This window comes from Hippoglossus hippoglossus, chromosome 4 (genome assembly GCF_009819705.1).
Source record: "Hippoglossus hippoglossus isolate fHipHip1 chromosome 4, fHipHip1.pri, whole genome shotgun sequence".
NCBI lineage: Eukaryota > Metazoa > Chordata > Actinopteri > Pleuronectiformes > Pleuronectidae > Hippoglossus > Hippoglossus hippoglossus.
The window spans coordinates 1,494,610-1,518,141 of record NC_047154.1 but is presented as its reverse complement, the minus strand read 5'-3'; the positions used below and the strand labels follow the sequence as shown (position 1 = coordinate 1,518,141).

The window sequence follows — 23,532 nt, the reverse complement described above, 5'->3', positions numbered from 1 at the left end:
CACGCACATAATATAACTACAATATTGGCCCCATAACCTGAGCTCATATTTAAAAAAAGATAGTTTCACCGTTTTGTTGCACACAGAACTTTATGTATGCATTAAATACTGTATGAAGTCAGTGACTCATTTGAAACAGCATTTGACAGATTTGAACTTACAGTATGTTAGTGGTTGTGAGTCTGTATTTGGAGATGTCATGCTGGTATGTATAGGATATGCTACCTGCTGGATATTGCTGAAACATTTGGTAGACAGATCTCTACATTTAATCACTGTTTGCTGGTTAATATGAGCTGTGAGAGACATATCTGAGAGTGAGAGGGCTAACATCTGTTACCCAGGGCAACTGAAGCAAACTGTCTGAGAGGAGTCTGTGGTATTCATCCATCTATTGTGACTAAATTGTAATCTGTGTCTACAATTTAAGATATTTTACTTAACTTTGTCATAATGTTAAGTATGTATTACACAGGCTACACAGAAATATTTCCTTTGTTTTTTTCCCCCAAAAGAATTAGTGAGTAATGTAATCGTAGAATAATTCAGGTCTATCAACCACTGGTATGGTCCTTGATGATGGGTCTGTAAGTGCCATAAATGAATACAATATATAACTAATCTGACTGTTTTTTAAGAGCACAGCGTAAACAAAGCTGCAAGTATTAAAGTAAGCTGAAGTTATAATGCTAGTTGTGTCTCCACTGGGCACGACTAACACTGCTGTTCTTGTTCGTAATCTGTTACCTCCTTCCATGTCATCAGTCCAGTTCCTGGAGCTGCTGGCAGGAGAGGAAGGTGAGTGGTAATACTCCCCTCCTGGACTGTCAGCCTCCTCCTCCATAGAGCCAGACTTATGACGCTTACTCCTGTAGACACATATACAGACACATTCAGTTTTGTTTCAATTTATTTTCCAATTCCAATAATAAGTTTGTTGGGGGGGGGGGGGGGGGGGGGGGGGGGTACAGTGCTAAAAGTTATTCAGCAGCTACTACAAGGAGGGTTAACAGTGGAGTAAGGCCTACAGATGTCCAAAATATATCTTCACTACTACTAGGATGTTTGATTTTAAAGAGGTTTTAAACTTTAAGAAATGTGTGGTCACAACCAATGCCATAGAAGCCAGAATATCCCTTAGGTCTGAGCTCAAAAAAAGAATGTGGAGTCAAACTTCAGAAAGTATGTAAGTGAAATCTGATTTAAATTTTGTCTCCAGCTGCACCTGCTTTCACAGGCCTGATTACATCTGCAGTAACCATGACCACTACACTGTCCCTTATGTGTCAAAGCTGTTAAACTGACAGTGAAGGCAACATGATCGGTGAAAGACTTTTTCTGAACTACTGATGCTTTAGCAATAACACTAAAAGCATTCCTTCTTGTAACTTTACTTCCAGAGACGAGCTGCAGCCAGAGACTTCGGGTGCACTCTTTGCACTAGTTAAGTTTAGTTAGTTCTATACACTGTAGCTATCTTTGAGGTTGTAGCTGTGTTCATGGCTATACCCATGGCATAGCTATAGCTCTTCGTAATCATGGCTATGGTTATAGTTGTTGTAACACTAACTATTAAATGGCAAGATTGTGCAGGTACAGGGAGATGACATTGGTGTAAGGGCTGGGCTTTATGGTTAAGGTATTCCTGAACTTCTGTGGTGTATTGATTGGGCTATAGTGTAAGTGTAACCAGCCAGTCACAATGTGTGTTTCTCTCCAGATGGTTAATGCACATTTTCACTTTGTGCACAAAAACCTGAGTGAAACAACATAGTGAAATATCGCAAAATGTTTTTCAAGCTTGATAAGAGGTGGAGAGGTTGGTACATCGTTAAAAGATCCAAGTGTAATGGTAACAGATTCAGCAAATAAATGATTACATCACAGAAATTACATCACAACATCAGGCACAAGGTTGCCACAGGTTCTCTTTTATGTTTAGAAGGGGAGGGTGAGGTGAGGGGTATTCAGCTGCAACATGCAACTTCACTAGTAGATGTCACTAAATTCTATGAACTGAACCTTAATAGAAACATATAAAGAAGAAACATAGTGTGATCTGTCACCAAGTTCTCAATATGTTAATACTAGGGCTGTCAAACGATAACAATTTTAATCAAATTAATCACAGGGTAGCTGTTATTTAGAACCTTTATCCTTAACAATTGGGGCATCTTAGCCTTTGCTCTTTTTTTTTTTAAGCAAATATAGGATGGTTGAATAAAACTTTTTTCTTTTCTTTTTTAAATCAAACAAACAACCAAACCTTTACACAATTAAATGTGAAAGTGAAATCTGAATCTGAACCCATCTGTAGAAGCAGTGTTGAGCCAGTTCACACTTAAAAAGAACGAGTTCCAAGTTCAGTTCATGCAGATGAAAATTAACTAGTTCAAGTTCATAGTTCTTAATTAAATTTTATTGGGATGTTTTAGGTGACATACGGTCATGTGTTTAGTTATGAATCGATGGTGTCGGATCATGTCTGCGTGTCGCTCCGCTCATTTTAACACTGAGTCCTGACTGTGAGCGTCACGTCTCGTGTTGTACTGAGCACAAAATGTTGACTAGTCATTGTCATGATGTTTAAATGCAGAATCATAAACTCTGGAGCGAATCAAACAAACACTAAGTTACTTCCTGTGCTGATCAGGTCCTGATAACTAGTGATGAGTGCTTATTAGTTACAGTGAGAGCAGAGTGGAGGAGGACACAGAAACTCCAGCTCGGTACAAACCAACTGCAGCTTCTGCTCTGATCATGACGCAGCGGCGCTGATCACTGAGCAGCTGAGACCAGAGAAACTCTGTGTTTCACTGTTCTTCTACAAAGTCACTGATCAGTTGCTTAACGTGAACGAGCTCTGGTCTCACTGAGTGTGTCGCTCTGAGCGAGTGAGTGGGGGCGGGTATGGGTACATGGAGCGGGTCATTCTACTCTTAGTTTCTGAGTTTAGATTTGAACTTAGCTTAATATAAGCTCATGGTTTGAGTCGGTAACTTTTATAAAAATCGTTGAGCTTAGTGCTGTAATTAAGGTTAAGAGCAATTACCAAGACAGGTTGTGCACTTCCTGATGCTCTGAAGTTAAAAGTTTATGAAACATGGTCATGTGTGCGCGCTTGCGTGCATGCATGTGTGTTTGTGAGATTACCCGCTGGATGAGGTGCTGGCCAGTGATCGTCTGACACTAACAGGCTGGTTGACAGACTGGTTGAGGTCATAGGCCAAATGACCCTGGAGCTCCCCCACAGAGAAACTAGGTCCGACTCCTGTGACGACTGGAGCTGCACACACAGGGAGAAAACACTAGGTTAAGAATTGAGGGCACGCTGAAAACTGTAGTCAAGCCTCTAAAAACAAGACATGACAAAATATGCAGATTTTTTATGTTTAATTTAATATTATTATTGTTGTTGTTGTTGTTATTATTATTATTTATTTTTTATTATTAAAGTTCCTATGTGTTCTACCAAAACCTAACAAACATGCAAAGCTCAGCTAAGATCACACTTTATTTAACATTTATTTGTCACATTTAAAAAGTCTTTATTAGTTATATAGCTTTACTTTAACAACTGTTAGACTTAATGCAAATTTCAAATGACATTTGCTGAGGGGTATACAATGTTTTTGTTTGTGTTTTTCACCCCTAAGTTTTGGGATTTGAGACTCAACCTTCAAATTATATCTGCTGCGTCATCTGATGCAAAGGGCCTTACTTCTTGACACCTGGACCAGCTCAGTGACACTGAAAACTCCTGATGTCACAAAACTCTCCTGGAACTCTGGACCATCTGCAGAGACACAACAGCAGTAAGACACTTGTGTGCGTGCGATAGTCTAGAGGAGTGACAGCTGGTTCATGTTAATACATGAACATAGATTCTCAGATGGATTCTGACATATAAGGGGTTCCTGCTTTTAGCTGAGCTTATATACGGCATTAATTTCCCTGTGTGACGCAATAAGGATTATCTTTAGTCAGAGTGTGTGTTTTGATGGTTTACTTTCACTGTTTGTTTTGTTTATTCTTTTTATCCATTCTTTCAGCACTAGGTTTTCTTTTTGCATTGAGTAACATTATAATTGTGCCAAGAATCTCTCAGAAGAGGAGTTTAGCACATTATGCACAAAACAACACCTTGGGACAAAATGTTTTCATATAATGAAGTTTATTGGTCCTTAGAGGAAACCAGTACAGCACTAATGATAGCATGTGGTACTTATCAGTATCCAGTGTCAGCATTACTGTTTGATTATCAATTGAAACAATTTGAAACAATTTGTGACAAAGTGCATCATCTTTCATGACCAGGTTACACAGACTTAAAAATGAATTAATGTCACTTCTTTACAGTACCCATGGTGGTGGTTCGGCTGTCCTCCTGATCAGAGCCCACTCCTGTGCGACTGGGACTGCTGCTCTGCTCTGCCTCTGGAGAGAGAGAGACAGACAGACAGACAGACAAATCAGGAACATTTTAACAAAATGCAATCATCACCAAAATCCAGTCAGTTCTTCTCTGAGTCCAAGTGAACATTTGTGCCAGATATGACACTTCCATAAGGCACTGTGGATGTTACGTTTAGTCACAAGGCAAAAAAAGATGAGTTGCAAGGCCCCCTTGACCGACAAGTTCTAATCAGTTGGTCAAGTCCAAATGAAGGATTGTACCAAATTTGAAGAAATCACCTCACAGCTCTCCTGAGATATGACTATCACTAGAGTAGGACAACCAGAAAACATTGACTGCAGTGCACAAAAAGACAAGCATGCTGTCTGATAACTATAATTATAAAATCGTCTGTTACTTACAACTAGAACAGTTTTGCATTTGACCATTTGACAGGGTGGTTTGATGGTTTATTAGCATAAACCTGGTTGTTATGTATTTTAAGTACTTATTAGTGCTTTCTCATTCTTGTGTAACTGATAAATATGAATCACATTATTATTTATTCTATAGTTTATGTTAAAACTGTGCAAACCAAATGAACGGAAATGTCACACAATGAAGATACATACATCTTAAACGTTAGGCTAGTCAAACTACAAAAGACTCCGATTGGATGCTCCTCATCTCAACAGATGTTGCTCATTCTATAACCTGTGCTTGCATACACTGTATTTCATCTGTATAAAGCTACCAGGATTATTTATTATATATTTTGAATGGAAAAATTGTGTGCTTTTGATGGTTTGTTTTTACTGTTTTGTTTCCCATTGTTCTTGTATTTCAATTCTTTCAGTTGTGCTTTTGTTCTGCGTTGTGTAACACTATAATTGTGCCAAGAATGTCTTTTTTAAGCACACTGTGAACACTATCATATGTAATTGATCAAACTTTCTATCAGCAATAATTACTTTCAGTTTGACCTCCAAATGAAGAGGTTCACGATTGTTATCTTGTTAAAGGCCCTGCACACCTGCCCAGGTGTGTTCACACATCTGGGCTGTTTGGATCTCTGCTCAGACTAAAGCCGGACGGAGCTCAGCTGGAAATGGTGATGGTCTAGTCAGGCACACTAAGTGAAAACACACATTGCACATTGCCTGCATGGCTACAACAACACATTGCCTGCATGGCTACATCTGCATCCAAGGTTATGATGGACAACATTATGAAAATAACATATCAGAATTTTCCAATAATTTAATTTAACAAAGAAAACTACTAGCTATACAGGTTAAAAATGATCTTGTAAATCATTATATTTAATTAATCAAAAGTGTGGGGCAAAACCTACAGCAGCAGACCAGTCAAAAGCAGCAGACAATGGTTAAGGAGCGGCAACAGACACAGAGCAGCAGCAGACAGTGCAGCTTAGGAATGAAAAATACAAAGCTGGTGAATGAATCATTGACAGGGTCTGGTCTTCATATCCTCCAGATTCTATCCATGCACACATCTGATTTAGGGACAGGGCAGAGCATTTTAAATAGAACATTTTCCCTGCAGAGCGAGTTCCTTTTTTTTTGTACTTGTCATGCAGGTGTAGCCAATCACATTGGTGTAACAGGTCATGAGTATGTTGACCCACTCGTGTCTTGAATGGATTACGAGTTTGATTGGTTTTATCCCTTAAACAATGTCTGCTGTAAGTCTATTGAGAATATGTGAACCAAATCAAAAGCATGCCTCCACGAATACATAATTGGTGTGTCGCCGTGTTTTTACATGTGGTCTCCCACAGTTATACAGAATTATGACAGTTTGTCACTAAGAACAGACTGACCTAAAAAAACATTAACAGGCAGCATTACAATAAGGTCTTGGTTTCTTTTCTTTAAAATTGTTAACATGCATTTCTCAAAACTTTGTTCATTTTTGCAAAACTCTACACACAGTCAGGAGATCAGCAGCTGTGTGGACAGTCAGATCAATTTTCACTGCTTTGAAACACAATATATTCAATGACCACATCCTTCAAAAGTTTTAACTTTTTTCTCAATTTCAAAAACAATAGCGACCACTACATATATGCAGTTTTTACTATTTACAATTAGTTTTTCACATGTAACATTTTTTTAATTTAAAAATATAACACAATTAGTGCAAATTAGACTTGTATTTCCTACATCCTGCTACATTTAAGACTCAGTCAAAACCTTTATAGGGCTGGACAATGTATAGTCCAGGAGTGAAATTGGGGATGTAGTTGAAAACTGGAAAATTATTATGCCAAATAACATACTCATGATGTAATCCCATTGTGTTTGCATTCTGCCTTGTGTGGTTGGTTGGTTTGAGTCACTCAGACATTACAAAGACTTTGTACCATGGAGCAGTGTTAAGTTGATTTAATTCAGCAGATTTGAACATTTGCAGTCACACATACAGATTCTCTGGGTAATTTCTAGAAAAGTTCAGGGTTTCAGTGCATGTGTGAAAGCAGCTTTTGACTCTGAACACACAGCCTCCATCTGGGCAACAAAGTGCTGCTCCCTCTTGGACACATTAAATGGTGGAATATCTCGATATACTGTCCTGAAGACTGGATTGGATCAACAATGTAAAAAGATTTCTCCTCAGGTGTAGGGAAGAGGACATAAGGTGCAATATTAATGAGAACCAAATGCAAGATAGCAAATGAAGGACTGACTAGCACTATTGTATTTCTATACTGTAAATGTAGCTACTCTTTAAAAGTAGTGTATGTGCAGTACACTGAATATGAATATGAAAATGGTTTTGTACTGCATAATGTTTTTCATCTTATGCACTTTGAATTATTCTATACAAATTGGGAAACGCATATCGTTATGATTGATTTGTTGTTGTAATTGGATCTTAGAGTTTAGAGTTTATGTCAAATAAATATACTGTGTAGAGTAATACTGCCTGTTTGTGTTTTTAGGTCAGTCTGAGTGACAGAGGTTTCTTGTTGGGGACAAATGCCAGTCCTCTGGAGTTGTTTGCATTGGTACCTTTTAGATGCAAGATTCCAGTGTTTTTTGATTGCGAACATGAATTGGTCAAAACTGAAGTCACATTGTCAAAACTTCACACACAGTCAGAGAAACACACAAACTGCCAAAAATGTTCCATTGCTGCATGCAATTACCACATTTTCCAAATCTAACTCCCCAAGCTCTTTCCTCACATTCAAAACAGAATGATTGAATTCAGTGCATTTCTGCTGTGACCACATCAAAATACATTCAGATCTTTGCAGAACATTTACATTTCAAACACAGCTGATTGCAATTTCATCTGAAAGCCTACCCAGGTGACCTGTTTTTATTAGCAAACAGACAGAAGGGGACAGATGGATGAAGGAAGACAGGTCGGTGTGGAAAAAGAGTCGCAGGGAGAGGAAGAATGTGGTGGTAGGTATTGACCACGTTGTAAACCATGGTCTCTCTTTGAGAGAAAGAGAGAAAGATACATACAAAGGTTGTCTCCCACCGGAGGAAGAGGTAGAATACTCTAAGGTGCTCAGTCATCGTTGACACAACTATGGGACTGAGTGCTGGCCAACATTATCCCTTTTTTAAAGTAAATACTGTCTGCTGAACAAAAATGCCAGACTTGAAAAAGATCAAATAAAATATCCTGTAAGAAAATAGTTTCAGAGGACACTGTGAACTTGTGCTATATATATGTGATATATCAGTGTGTTCAGGTAAGATGTCTGTTCAACAACCAACCGAGGTACATACACACTTGTCTCAGGGGAAGAAATATAACAATGACTGCATTTAAAGATGGATGACAAGACAACTCACAAAACTGATGCCAAAACACCTTGTCAATCCTGTCTAAGCCAATTTGTCCTTTAGGCTGCGGCTCTTGGCAATTCTCCCAAACACCCACGACTCAACTGCCAACCAGCGGCTGCAGGAATAAAACCCTGGATCTTCTCTCCAGTCTTTACTAAATCATTCAGTCCATTCCACACACTCTGTGTGTAGCTGTTACCTGCCACTTTCAGCTTTAAACCCCTTAAACCCCTTCTTAAACCCCTTCTTAAACCTTCTTGAGCCTGTGTTCTGCACTTTTGAGTCCAGTCATTCAAAAGCCCTTAACAATAAGTGGATGTTCCAGGTCAGAGAGGAGCTAACATCACAGTGTGGGCAGCACTCTTCAGTGAACAGTTTGAAAAAGTATAAAGAACAGATATGAAGAAATGTGGTAACACACCCACAAAAAAGTTTGCCTATACCAAGATTCCATCACAACAAAAACAACGACATGAATTTATAGCATAGTGGACTTTTTTTCCAAGTGTCCAAAGTGATCCAGCCCTGTCAAAATGATATGTCCAGACAGGTTTGAGGAAAAGTAATAGAATCCTGAAGGAGATTAATGAAACAACACACTGTCCCATACAATAAGAAAACCTTCTGGATTCGAGCTCACCTACCTACTTTCCTCACCTCGCACAAGTCATTACTTGAGGTCACAGAGGAATGAAAATAGGAATTCAGTCCCAGTAAAGAATTTATTTCATTTTGGATGTAGATGCAACAGAGGGTAGCAAATTACAGACTAAATCAACAGTAAGGGTTCTGTTATTGTTCCAACACTGAAACAGCACACAGACATAAATAAAGTAGTGCAAGTTTAAACGAAACACGTATGACTATCCTTGCGGAACCAATGGTTCAGTGAGGTTAAATATCTTCTGGCCAGTATTCAGATTTCAGTTGTTTCAGCTGGAGTTACGGCTGTGAATGAATGATTACTCTGCTGTTTTGCTATTTGATCAGCTAAAATGATCTTGAACTTTAAAAAAAGAATCTAGGGAATTATCCAAACACAGGAGATCATTAGGGAATACTAAAGTATTTGTCACAAATCAGGCTGTTGTCTAATGGTATGACACTTCAAGAATAATATTTTCATAAAGGGAAATTTTATAACTTCCAGTGACAAAGAGCAATCCTTCAGTCAGCCACACAATCCAAATGTCTCCAATGTATTTATAATTTAACTAACTTTATTTAAATGCTGACTACTAACCTGAGTATCTGCATTTCCAGCAGAAAATGCACGTGATTGCTGCACTGGTTGCCTTCTTGATGAGTGGATGATTCCACAGTCTTAATAGTTCACTTTTTTGCATAATTAATGCAGGAATGTAGCTCATATCACCCCGGAAAGTCACAATAGTGGCAAACTTATGGCTAAAAAACATTTAAAATAGTTAAGTGACTGGCCACACTAACGATATTGCAATTATTTTTACTAAGTAAATTTGTTTTGTAGCATTTACAGTTTTATATTGGGGATTTTATGCATTTCTCATTAAAAAATAAAAAATTGAAAACATTGAAAACATAATATGACTTTGTCATGCTTGACATTATAAAAGTGGAGCCATATTTGTTTCAGTTTTTTTCTATATTGCCCCCTAGTGGAAAAATTGCCGTTTTCATACTTTCACTCTCATTCAAGAGTTAAGAAAGGTTCAAATTATTGCGACTACAAAAATTTGTCATGTAGATAAACAATACATGGTATGTCAAATTCAAACATGTGACCACTGATCAAAGTTGGGGGTCATACAGATATGGCACTACCAAGTTTGTTGAGCTTGGTGATGTAGGATAACAGTCAGCAGTATGTCTATTAAAATATTCCAACGCACAGAAAAAAGTTTTAACACAAAGGGATTTTTTGTTGCTGATTTTCAGTTGTCGAGATGCATTTTGAGTACTTGAAGGACTGAGGAATGGGGAAGCTGTTCATTAGGTTTCAGTCTTGTAGCATTTATAGCATTTGAAATATCCTTCAGGTTTCATCATGCTGGAAAACCATCAAATATCAGCACCAAAGGTAATAGCAACTGTGATGTTGCTGTTAGAAACAGTATGACGTTGAGGAAATAGTATCATATCCTTTTAGTGCACTCTTAGAGGGTGTGTTGCTGAATTACAACAGTCTCTGCAACCACAATATTAAAACCACAGTTCTGACTCAGTAACATGACTGTGAGTCAGAGCTCGCCCTCCACGGATCCTGCTGTGAAACCTCTTCTGTTCCCCGGACAGGCTGTCCATCAACTTTATTCTGCAGAGTAGTTGATATTTTATTAACTGCTGTGGAGACCTGGTGTCACTGGTGTCATTCATCACTGGTGCTGTTTGACGTGTACCGTTCCATGTTCCATCAACTGCCGCCTCATTGTTAGTGAGTGAGCCTTTTACAGCTCCTGCAGCCACAATATATAAACCAGATGTGAACACTGTGTTTTCTTCCAGTGGTTTTCAGACTCCACTCTAAGTTGCATTAAATATATTTACACAAATGGTTTCAACCGACCAATGAGAAAGAAGAACTCAGTTCAGACGTTCTCAGATAACCGTTGTCTCACTAACAGCAGCTCTGAATATGATTTTAAAAAACTCCCAATTCCCTTTAAATTCTTCTACAACCACTTGCTAGAACTAAATGTAGTTTCTAAGAAAAATGTCATGCAATCTCTCTCTGAATGTGATATGAGTAATCACGGCTTTAAGTGACTTTCTGACCCATTGTTAAGCTTCACTGTTGGGACACAAATTCCCTACAATTCCTTGTTTCAGTTAAACTTCCTATGTTGGTTCATGAGAAGGTAAATCAAACTAAGGGCAGTTCAGTGGGATTTGTTTATGTTTCCACACAGATTCATTGTAATGTTTTTTGAAATTTTTTTTCTTTACTTTCCTCTAAAGCAAGAGCATTGAAACTCAGAAAGGTCCAGCTATATCTGGATATATCTTCATAGAGAAAAGTTCTTCCAGCAAAGATCATAATGTAAACATCATAATGTCTAACTAAAGTTATGATCCAGTGCAATGTATGTTGAAATATAAGATGTATCAATGTCTATATGTGGTCATCAACTGACTGTCAAATCAGTTTCCACAGTGAACTGGAGGGATTATAAATTTTAAAAATGTCACTTCTCGAACTATTTTCCAACAATTTCAACACATCCTAACAACTGAACAGCTTTAGCTGCTCTTTCTTTTCTTTTTATATCCCACCCCCACTTGTCTTGTTCAGTGAGACAAGTGAGCTCGGCGTGTTACTGCCAGGATTTTAAATGTGGGTTGAAATGGTGTGTTTTTGTTTCACATTGCCACTTCAAACAATCACCACAGTATGAGAACATATGAGACATACTGGTTTTTAAACTGCCCGTCTGAAGAATGAACATAAGAGTCTTGGTCTGAATAGGACAGCATCTGAGTCCGGATCCAGACCTCGGTCAGGCTATTAGTGACCTCTGCTCTGAAGGACACATTTTTGGTCCAGAATAAAATCTAAAAAACTAAAAATAAACACTAAATATCGTATGAACTACCGGATAGACATATATATATATATATATATATATATATATATATATATTTATATTTATCCTCTGGACTGCCACAAACTTTTGCTTATTGAAAAATTGTTTCCTAAGATGCACTGCGGCCCCAATTTGCATCACCCTGGGAAACTGTTTTTCCATCGACTTCAGCCCATATTGAACTTTGCTAATCTTGTTTACTTGTAATTTCATAATTTGATCGGTAAAATTCTACAAAATAAAAAATGAATCTGATACAAAATGATCCTTGAATCAACTTCGTACTTGCACCCCCTTCAGGCTAAAATATATAATAGTCTAATGTGCAGATGGCCATGGCCTTTTCTCAGCACATTCGTGCTCCCCAAAGGAGGAACCCTGCTTGACCTGTTGCTGCTATTAAAAATGTATATTTATTAACCAGAGTTCTTCAAAAAACAACCTTTTCATATTGCAGGGAATAATAATGAGCATTGCTGTCTCTAGCAACTGCCAATAGATCTTTGAATATTTATTCCAAGAAGTTACACAGTATCTCAAGGTACCTGAGACAATACCTATCAAGCAACCTTGACTTCAACTGTGGCTATATGGATTAAGTTCACTGGTAATGTATTTTCCAAACCAGCTCCACACATGAAGGGAGATGGTCAGATGGTGAGTGCAGAGAGCACTGTGGCACTGATGACCTGAGTCCACTGAGTGATTGATTAATGATGGTTGATTACGTTCTCAAGCTGTGAGAAGGAAAGTCAGACAGAAGAATGGAGTAGTGATGAAACAGTTGTTCAGTCAAACTGTGAGGCAGTCTGAATAATGCTTACACTGGTCCTCTCTGCCCCTGAAGTTCTCCAAATAGTTCTTTGAAATCTCTAACAAGGTTTTCCTCTTTTCCACTTTTTGTTCACCGTCCTTTTTTAAAAAACAATTTTCAAGTCATGTCCTCATGTGCCTTTCCTCTTGGTTTTGCTCTCAGTGACCTCAAATGTGGAATTGAGTATCTATCCTCAAATGCCCTTCTCTCCTGTCTTTTAAACTGTTTTTCAGCTTTTCGTTTACATGTATCTGTTCAGGTGCAGAACAGCAAAATTGACTATTCGAACACACCCATAGTGTCTGTGAGCAACATAACCACAATGTTTCACAGATTCACTTACATGTACAAATACACACATACACATTTGAATTTCACCTGTGCATTTATTTAACTCAAAATCCTGTTGACCCTAATTTGATTCAATACACTGCTAAATTAATAAGACAGATTTTACGAGCCCCTAAAACAGAGAGCGGTCATGTGATATGCATTTTCTGGTGTGTTACTATGAAAAGCTAAAATGCTCGTCTTATTATACCTCGAGAATCAGAGTTTTTAAACTAAATCTAACATATTAAAGTGCCTGTAGCCTGATACACTAAACTATCAAAATATACAGACAGAGTCAAAGTCAACCCTTCCCATAAAACCATTCACCACCTTAAAATCTCTGCTGAAAAACCCTAAGAGCATTAATTCCCAGTGGTGATTAACACTACACCAGTGAATCAGCAAGAACTCCAAACACACTGCCTGACCAGAGGACACAAAATCTATGTGAACTGCAGATCAAAACCACTATAATTGAGAATAAATCACAAATACAACCAAATATATATATCTTGAAGAATATTTAACTTTTTGTACATGTTTTGCATATCTTTTCTGAGGTTTATTTCTGTAAAATAATTTTTCAAATCAGCAAATGTCTGCACTAATACCAATTTATCTTTATTTACATTAACTCTATTTATAGTACATGCATTGATCACACTGTGTTGTCTCACAGGATGTGAAAGAGCTTGTACTAGTTTCTCTTATTGGAAAGACAGTCAGATGTGCTGCTTCCTCAGTTAGCCTGGTTAGAAAGTCAAATCTAGGTCTTCCATCACTGTTACTCTGGTCAGAGACGCAGTACAGCTAAAAATAAAATGAGAGCCCACATTACGTGGGCTCTCATTTTATTATACACGCACAAACACACACTCAAACATTCAAACATACTTTTTGAGTCATTCTTTTGAAAGACAAGAAATGTCGATGTTTTTAGGCACTGCTGACACCATGCCACTGTCTGTGTGTGGTTCACGTTCACTTAATTATAATTGAAAATTTGGCTTATCTTATGTTATCAAAGATCTATTCCACACTGTTTTAGATTTAGTCATCTCCTGCAGATATTTGACCACTTATTTAAATTTGCAAGTTCTTACCCTGACACCAACAGAAAATTTAAGAATTTTACAGCTTTTCTTGCTTTGTGTGTGTGTGTGTGTGTGTGTGTGTGTGTGTGTGTGTGTGTGTGTGTGTGTGTGTGTGTGTGTGTGTGTGTGTGTGTGTGTGTGTGTGTGTGTGTGTGTGTGTGTTAATTAACTCTCTAGGTTCCATAATGGCAACAGTAGAATCCGACATTGAAGTGTGTGCAGGTACATACCTCTCTCTTGGACATAGTAAGCGAGGTAAAGGTCGAGCTCTTTGACAGAGACAGAGATGTGTCGAGGCTGGACGCAGAGGATTGGATTGGAGCAATGGCCGCCCTTCACAAGCCGCTCTCCATCTGTGCTTTCCAATGGGATTCCTTTAAACAGGATCACCATTACCAGATCCAACCTCCACACCTTGAAAAAGACAAACATGTTGACTAAACATGAATACAACTCTTCAAAGGGTAGTGCAACAATATACCATGTAAAAACGCTTCATCAGTGTTTCCTTTTGTGTGCAAAGAAAGTAATTATTTGAATATTTTGAAGTTGTTTTCTGATCGTTTCCATTCAGCAAGATGGAGAAAATGATAAAATTCTGTTAATATAATAGGATGAAATGAGAGCTAAACCCTCACCTTGACATATTGTGAATTGTTTAAGCCAAACTGCAGAGTTGATGTTGTCAGACAGTGTAAAGTACTTCAACTAATTCGGCTGACTTTTGATCATTTTCTTCTCCACTGTGGTTCAATGTGTTACATCTCCTGAGGGTTTTGCTCCATTGCCTTCACCCTGACAATCATCCTTTAACTTGGGCACTTTAACACAATTTCTTTGTGATGGGGAATCGAGGTACAATTGAGGTACAATTAAAAATAAAAACACAAAATTAAGCTTCATAAAAACCTTGCCCTAATATCTCAAAATAATTTATAATTACTGAGTTGGTCGAACCAAAAGTGCAGAATTATTCTACACAAAATAATGTTTACTAAGTGCACATATACTGGCAACTACGAAAATGACAAAATAATAATAATAATATAGTATGTGATGCTGTTTATAAATATGAATCAGATCACATGATATTGTAGCCTGATATTTATGAAACCAGATGTCTGTCTGTCCTTTATAAGTAAACCATTTACATATTCCCTGAGCTGCATAACAACATGTGATGGAGACTCAGAGGAGACTGCTGTCCTGTCAGCTGTGACAAACAATTAAATATCAAAACAGGCGTTAATCACCATCAATAAATGGTTCACTGCTCTCTGGCTTCCATACTGGGTAAGCTCCAGTTTTGTACAGAAGTGATTTTTACAAACACACACACACACACACACACATGACTGTTGTTCTGCATATGGCAAAGTATTCTTCTTTTCAGCCCAAAACGAAAATAAAACAATGCATCACTACATTGATGAGCCGAATTTACATTTGCCTGTAGACCATCCACTCTTTCATTATCATTATCATTTACTTATCCTGGCTTGCTGATGCATGCTTTTGGGGTTATAAAAGTCTGAAGCCTGAGTCTGACCCCACTGCAACTGAACAAATTCAGTATAACCAAACGTGTACCAGAAAACTGTTTACCTTGTCAGCTTGTCGAAGACAATCTATGCGTCTCATTTTGCCTTTCTGGTCAGGGTTTGACAGGACACAACACGCAGCTTTCTTCCCAGTGACTGACAGGACAAAGTCTTCTCTGCATTCAGGCCTGATGTCCTTTCTTAGCTTGGCCAAAAGACGACTGGCCCACTTCTGTTTCACCTAGGAACAGAATGACATTGTTAAGAGAGTTATGTCATATAATGTATTGAGTAATGTATTCTAACAGCATAGTTATAATAGTTTTCAGACCAATTATGGTAAGTATCATATCTAAATATGTTGTAAAACATCAAACTGTGGTTTGACTCCAAATAAAATGTCGTCAGTTTGTTAATTTAATTATTTAATTTTGTTATTTAATTTTAGCAACTTCATTTTTAAAACAAAATAATTTTCTCTACTCTCCACCACTCAATTTATCCATCCCACCTCTGCTTTCTCCCCGAGCAGTTCATCTTTTACAGCTCTCTCTTCTTCTTTTGTCATCCTTTTCTCATGCTTTTTGAAGTACTTCCTTTTCCTGGCCTGGAGGTTGAACCATGTGTAGGCGAAGGCACGGACCTGGGGCAGCAGAGCCTCAATGAACGGATGGAACTCATCCTATGTGACAGATGAACAGATACACCTAAATACAAACACATATGATACATGTGGTACACACACACACAATGATCAGCAACCAAACCAACTTTAAATACACAATATACAAATTTCTTGTTAAATCAAATCAATAACAACAGAGAGCGTTTAGTAACATCATGAAGTAGCTGGGGGGCATAAGAGTTGTTTTCAGCCTCTCCCTCTCCCATCAGTGCTCATGGTTCAGGAGGGTTTTACCTGGAGCCCCTTGTCCAAAACAAACAGACCCTTTGATTCAAATTGGTGAAAACACTGAATAAAACACATTTCACATTAAAAATCTGTTTCTCTGACACTATTTGGCGGACACAGGTTATCTTAGAGCGGCTAGTCCAGCTGTCACTAATGTTCGCTCAGCTTGTTTCTCTCATAACTTATCTGATATCCAGACGTCCAATGAGTAAAATCCTTTATCTGGTTAAAATACAGCTGAAAAGATAAATGATAAAAAATGTGGCTTGAAACTGGATTAAAAGCCTGATTTTGATTCTCCTGGCAAACCGACACAATGCTTACACATGCAAAAAGGACATATAGTGTGATTGACTGATGACCAAATGAAACGCACACACACTTGATTATAATTACTGATTTCTCTAGGTTTGACTGGAAACATTTTGGATATTGTAAGTACACAACTCAATAATAGCAGAAGTCTGCCTGTCTTCTGAGAACTGTATGCTTGTTGCATGAACATCCACAGTGACATCTGCTGACTTTGTGCTGATTCCTGCCTGCCTGCCTGCCTGCTGACTAAGGACAGTAAAAACTTAATTGATGTTTTAAGAGAGAGACAGAGAGATAGTGGGACAAAGAGCAGTGTCCATTATTCAAATTTGAAATTGAATGTACTGAAGCTCAGAGCCCGAAGAACAAAACATTTTTGTCTGGACTGTGAACAGGTTCATCTAATGTACAAATGTAAATGGAATTTACAGCCTTCTAAGTACTGATACTCATAGAGATTTGAACCAATGCAGTGTGATAGTGGAGTAATCATTACAAATACATACAAAGGATCACATGACCTTATTCACACACATATACACATATACACACACACACACACAGTTAATATTGTAGGGTAGCATGGTGGTGCAGCGGTGCATAGTTTTCTTCTGAATTCCTCCCACAGTCCAATGACCTGACGAATTTAAGTTTAGTTCATGACTCTAAGTTGGAGACTTGAAACTTAAATCTGTTTCCATTATTCTAATTCAAAATGAATGTGTAGAAGTACAACGCCTAAACAAAAAGAGAATGTGTAACTTTTTACATAATTACAGTACAACTTTAACAGTTTCTTCAGAGTGGAATGTGTACAAGGCGACTGTACAAGGCGATTGTCCCCACGCAAATGGGGACAATCTTTCTTTAAAGGCAAACATGTTGTTGTTATTATTGAAGGCAGTTGTTTTTGGGTGTTACGACCAGGATTCTACCTCCCTTTTCTTGCCTTGTGTTTTCCCTTCCCCCATTGTTTCTTGTCTGTCTCTCTCCCTGTGTGTGTCTACCTGGAGCTGGGCAGGGCCTCCTGTTGACTAACTGTGAGCTGAGCTCCATCTCCTCGTCAACTCCACCTCTCCTCAGTCTATAACACACCAGCCCATCTCTCCTGTCTTCGCCAGATCGTCCTACCACCAGTGTGGGAACACATCTAAGCTTCGTGATTCAACATATATCTTCTAGTGAGTTTTTTGTGCCTTGCTTTGCTGCCTACTTATCCATTGCTTCTTTTTTTTGCAGCACCAGAACCAGCTACTCAGCGTCATCCTGTTTTTTTTCAACCTCATGTGCTCCAGCCTCAGCCTACCAGCTCCACTCTGATCACCAACAGCCTGCCTTCCTTCTGGTCTCCACTACCTGCCCCACCCCACTCTAGCTCCAACCAATTGAGCAATAAACATTTTTACAACCATCTATCTACTGTGTTTGTGTTGTGCACTTTGGGTCCGCCAGAAGAAAGTTATAACATTGGGGGGCAAAATTCCATAATGGAAAAGTGGTCTCAGACCTTTGACCGCATAATTAATATTTACTGAGGTCTATGATTTCCAGTTGAGAGGTTTTCTTGGCAATGGTTAGAGAATCAAGCAAGCTTTGGTTGTACAGTTTTGGAAGTTAATTTATAAAATGTCGACAGAGTATAGATGGGATTCTACGTCCAAAGTCAGAAGAAGGTTTTCCCGTTACAGACTCCTAAAAGGAGTGAAATGGTTAAGAGGCCAGGGATGTGTCTTGATGACCACTCAAGGCGCTTTACAGTTCAGTTTTTTGCCATTCACTCATTCGCACACAAATTCACACAGTGCATTCACACACTATCTGCACACCACACTCTGCATTGTGAGCAGGTGTCTTCTGTGTATGCAAGTCTCATTGTACATTGTCTATTGTGTGCAATGTGAGCACCTAAATCGCAATCTATCATAGCTTGAATGTCACAGTCTGAGTTTGTTTTGAATTTACCATCTTCTAATGGCCACTTCCAACAGGATAACGCTCCATGTCACAAAGTAAATCTCCAATTAGTTTCATAAAGGGTGAGTTCAGTAACACTCCCCCTTCACCACATCTGAATCCAGTAGAGCACCTTTGAGACTTGGTAGAACGGGAGATTATTCTGTGGTTCAGGGCATTATGTCAATGAGTCATCTCACAACATTGGGCAGCTGTGGCTCAGAAGATAGCATGGGTCGTCCACTAACCAGAGGATCGGCCGTTGGTTGAAGTCTCCCCCCTGACAAAATATCCTTGGACAACAAGAAACTAAACCCCAAATTGCCCAATTACAGTGATAGGGAAAGTGCTATGAATGTGAACTGAAAAAAACTGTATTGTAAAACCCTTTGAATGGTGATCAAGACTAGAAAAGCTCTATATAAATACAAACCATTTACCATTGACATCTGTAGAAAGACAAACAGCATGTGGGCATGTTTGCATTAAGCACACCTAAGATCCTTGTGCTGCTTGATTAAGGAACAAGTCTAAGTCTACACCTAGTATATGTCTGGACCATGTATCGTCATTGGTCAATGTGCCAAATTGAGTATGTAGCTAAAACTATTGTGGACCACACCAGTCAACATACATCATTGCATCGTATTTGCTTTCTGCCTCATAAAATGGCATGTGTATTCTTCATGCCAGATCAGAACCAGGTGTGACAAAAGCATTATTTAGGTTTACATTTTAGTACAAAGAAGGCCCAAATACAAGCTCCTTGCTACAGCTAGAATCAAACAACCAACCATGACACACAGGTTACAAGAGAGTTAGTGGCCTGGAGGGTGAAGTGGAGAGTGGTCCAGTTTGATAGGACAGCTAACCTAATAAGTGGCTTTTTGCTGGGCATTGGCACATAGTGATCCTTCATGGACAGACTCGCCATATTGTGGTTTAAATACAGCATTCTTATTGTCAATTTATCAAATTTTATTTGTATAGCCCATATTCACAAATCACTATTTGTCTCATAGGGCTTTAACAAGGTGTGACATCCTCTGACCTTAACCCTCAACAAGAGTAAGGAAAAACTACTAAAAAAAACCTTTTAACAGGGTAAAAAGAAGGTAGAAACCTCAGAGAGAGCCACATGTGAGGGATCCCTCTCCCAGGACGGACAGAAGTGCAACAGATGTCACGTGTAAAGGAGAACATCAGAAAGATAAGGGTATTAGCAGCATTGATTAGAATAAACACTTTGTAGCATAACTGAAGGTCAATGAATTGATGGACTATTGTCAGTAATGGTCACGTATCTGAGGAGAAATATTATATATCAAGATGTAGGTGGATGTGTGAGAGACACAGGATTGTATGTCCTTATATGCACCAATCCCCCCAGTATAACTTGGAACAGTATAACTTGTATGCAAAACTGTTAGCAGCATCATCTTGAAAAAGGCCAGAAGATAGAAGGGTGAGAAGAGTGAAAACATATTTTCCCTAGACAAAAGACTTCAATACTGTTCTACGATTTCTCTCAGTGAATAAATACACTCCTGTTTTGAAAGGACTCGTGTAGCAACTACACAAACCTCTTTAGGAGCTGACATTTTTGTTAAGAATGGCTATTCGCTGTCGTAGCACCTAAGACACGTCCGTAACAGGTCCTCTTCCTCAGAGTCTGCCTAATGTTGCTCTGCCATGTTTCTACAGCAGCCCAGTAGGGACAAACCAAACACTGCTTCCAGAGAGGACACCCACATTTTTATGATACTTGCAGCTGCACTAAATAAACAAATAAATACTACACCCTGAATCTTTCATTCACACTGACACTCTCTCTCTCTCTCTTAATGTAGGCATAAAGCAAGCAGGGAAAGTTGTATAGTTAAGTTTAAAAATTGTTTTATATTGTAATATAACTCATGGTAAACACGAGATGGAGTGAACATTTTATATTACAATTACAACAACCAAAATTATCATGGTTATCAGTATTATAGCGATATTATTATAAACAATGAAATGTTCAAAAATTATAATTTTTCAAAAACTGTTCAGTTAAATATTTATTTGTACATATTTAAATGCGAAGATTCAAACATTGTCTAAACCAAAGAAAATAAATATTAATGTGATTTATTTCTGTGTACTCGTTTCATTTCAGTGTCTCTACTGTGTTGAGTCTTTTACTGTCAATGTCCTTTCCGCTCCGCATCTGCATGTGAATGCTAGCAGTTCATTCTGCATGTCCTACAAGGTAACCATTTTCAGTTAACTTGTTATCAGCGTTAGTGTTAAAATCTAAATATGCCCTCACTTCAGACAGATAGATGGCATAAATAGCACCGTCAAAACCTGCTAGTCTGCTCGCCATGTTTTTACTACATAACAAATCCACATTGCTGCTGCTGCAGAAGTCTAGATTACAGTATGATCATGTCAACAGACAAAAAGTTATACTCTGTTCATTGTGTTTCATCTCATTTTTACCTCCACCAAAGAGGTTATGTTTTCACAGAGAGAGTGGAGAGAGAGAAAGAAAGAGAGAGAAAGAAAGATAGAGAGGCAAGCCATAAACTGTGGTTTCTGCAACACAAAGTAATTGAAAGAGGCACTGGATTAACATCTTAACACAATATTAATTAATTTCAATTATTACTTTTTAAAATATTACAATTATCACCCTGGTGTGCAGCTCACCAGCAGGCACAAACACACTGCTCCTACAGTTTCACTCTTTCTCAGCAACTCGTCAGTAAAGATACAGTGGAAAACTTCAGCCTCTAGTAAAAACCTTCTGTCTGACTGTTTACAGAGGCCATCGCTCAAGTGGCGCTGAGTATTGCTGGGGCATAAATCACTAATGCTAAACCAATATTTCCTGTTGCCCCTCTTTCACATTAAAAGTAATCCACTTTCAAAACACTGGGTGGCACTAACACAAAAACACATCATATTTTGGGTGCTTTAGTAGGTGTAACAGTTTTAATGATGACAGGGAGAAGAAAGACTGGTTAATAGTTTGATGGAAAACAAATTACAATGTGCGTGCTGCAGCACAAGGACAGATTCCGGTCAGCACAGGTATCCCAGTCATTTGAAAAGTCATTTTCTAGTTTATACCTTGCGCGCTTCAGTATGTCCTTCATTAAAATGTCTTTCCTGGTAATTACACTGCCCGAAGTGATTTTGGTTTTGTTCCACATCAGCAAAACCCAGCAGCCTTATTGTGTTGATCTCCCCTCAGACTACAGCAGCAAAGTGAGCTGAACAGAGTGGCATTGGGAGGGCTAGAAGAGTGCGCTGTTAAAACGTGACCCCAGTGGAGCAGAGGCCATAGAAAAATGGTTCCACATAGAGCTGTCACAATAGCAGATTTTCACAATGAGATTATCCTTCATGATAATTATATTTTCAAGATATTTGTACAGGAAATTTAAAAAAAAACCTTATCAGTCAAATGTAACTTTAAGTGTGTTTATTGTGTGTTTTGTGTAATTTTTTTTATTATAATAGTAAACCTACTCTGTTGAAGTAAATGTCTAGATGACACTCAAAGCACTTTACAGTACAGTTTTTTGACATTCACCCATTCACACATACATTCTATTGGCAGCACTTTTTCTATGAGAATGGCACTGCCGTCAGGGGTAATTCGGGATTCAGTATCTTGCCCAAGTACCCCCCTCAACCACAGCCGCCCAGAACCACAGAGCTACCATGTCACAGCAAAAAGTAACAGAGGGAAAGTCACCACTTAAAATTCATGATTTTTTTTAAATAAGAAGTTTATAACTGAGGAACTTTAAGGCCAGTATCTGAAATGTGCCTGTTAAGCATGGGACCAAAACACAACCTAAACTACATCTGTTCACATATGGCTATGAGAAATCATATTTGAATAACAATATCTAGGTCACTTTATGCAGGAAGTATGAAAATCATGATGTTGTCCAACATAACATTCACACTCAAACGCAGGTCACTATCTTTGGGTTAAACCTTCCTTACCTCTCCTTGCCTACTTTCATTGCAAAGGGCAAATGCCTTTCTTCAACTGAGAATGATTGATAAAGCCAATAGCCTCTAATAGTGCATGCTAAAACCTGCAGAAGACCGTCATCAGCTTCTTGGAATAGTTGAAATCGTCCATTGCTATCGACTTCAAATGGCAATATCTACAACGTGATAAACCTGTATGAAAAACCCTTTCGATTATTTTGATCAGTGGATCCTTAACAACTATATAAAAATAAACGAGGAATGGACAGACAAGCAAACTTCAAGACTGCTTCCCAGGTAGGAAGTCACCATTGTTTTGCTTTCTTCACTAAATCTGAGTGAAGAAATCTTTTGTTATTTGTAAAATGAACTGAATGGTTGATTTGGGGAAAATCTAAACAAGCTTTATAGTGTAGCATTAATGCACACTGCACATAAAAATCTGGGGATCTGTTGTTACAGCCAGCGGTTTTAATGATAGCATAGACCAACATTTTTATCCTCTGACCTCCAAATAAAAGGTGCCAGAGATTTGTTACCACATTATTCCTGAAGTTGGTTGTAGAATACAAAAAATATTTGACCTAGTTTCCAAAAACAAATTCCCAACTTGCACATGTCTCAATGTTTCCTGTAATCCTGCAAATCGTCCTGCTGCAACAATCAAGTCACAATTACATTAGGGGTCATGTGGGGACAAAGAAAATCTGATTACTTAAAAAAAAAACTACTATTTTGTATCTTTTGTAACAATTATGGATAAAATATACTTTTTATTATTACT

The 23,532-nt window shown here is 38.2% G+C and overlaps 1 protein-coding gene across 4 annotated transcripts in view; it reads right to left on the bottom strand.

The window, feature by feature from the left end:
- The window catches only part of nfic (nuclear factor I/C), a 35,058-nt gene that overhangs the window by 6,245 nt on the left and 5,281 nt on the right, over positions 1–23,532 (bottom strand). For 3 of the 4 annotated variants that reach the window (XM_034583348.1, XM_034583346.1, XM_034583347.1), the window contains exons 2-8: positions 16,083–16,253; positions 15,636–15,812; positions 14,261–14,444; positions 4,363–4,437; positions 3,722–3,796; positions 3,154–3,286; positions 748–869 (exon numbers count right to left, since the gene is read on the bottom strand). In XM_034583348.1, the coding sequence (XP_034439239.1) occupies positions 748–869; positions 3,154–3,286; positions 3,722–3,796; positions 4,363–4,437; positions 14,261–14,444; positions 15,636–15,812; positions 16,083–16,253 (937 nt within the window). The remainder of the gene's footprint in view (positions 1–747; positions 870–3,153; positions 3,287–3,721; positions 3,797–4,362; positions 4,438–14,260; positions 14,445–15,635; positions 15,813–16,082; positions 16,254–23,532) is intronic. The other variant, XM_034583349.1, reaches the window with a different exon arrangement.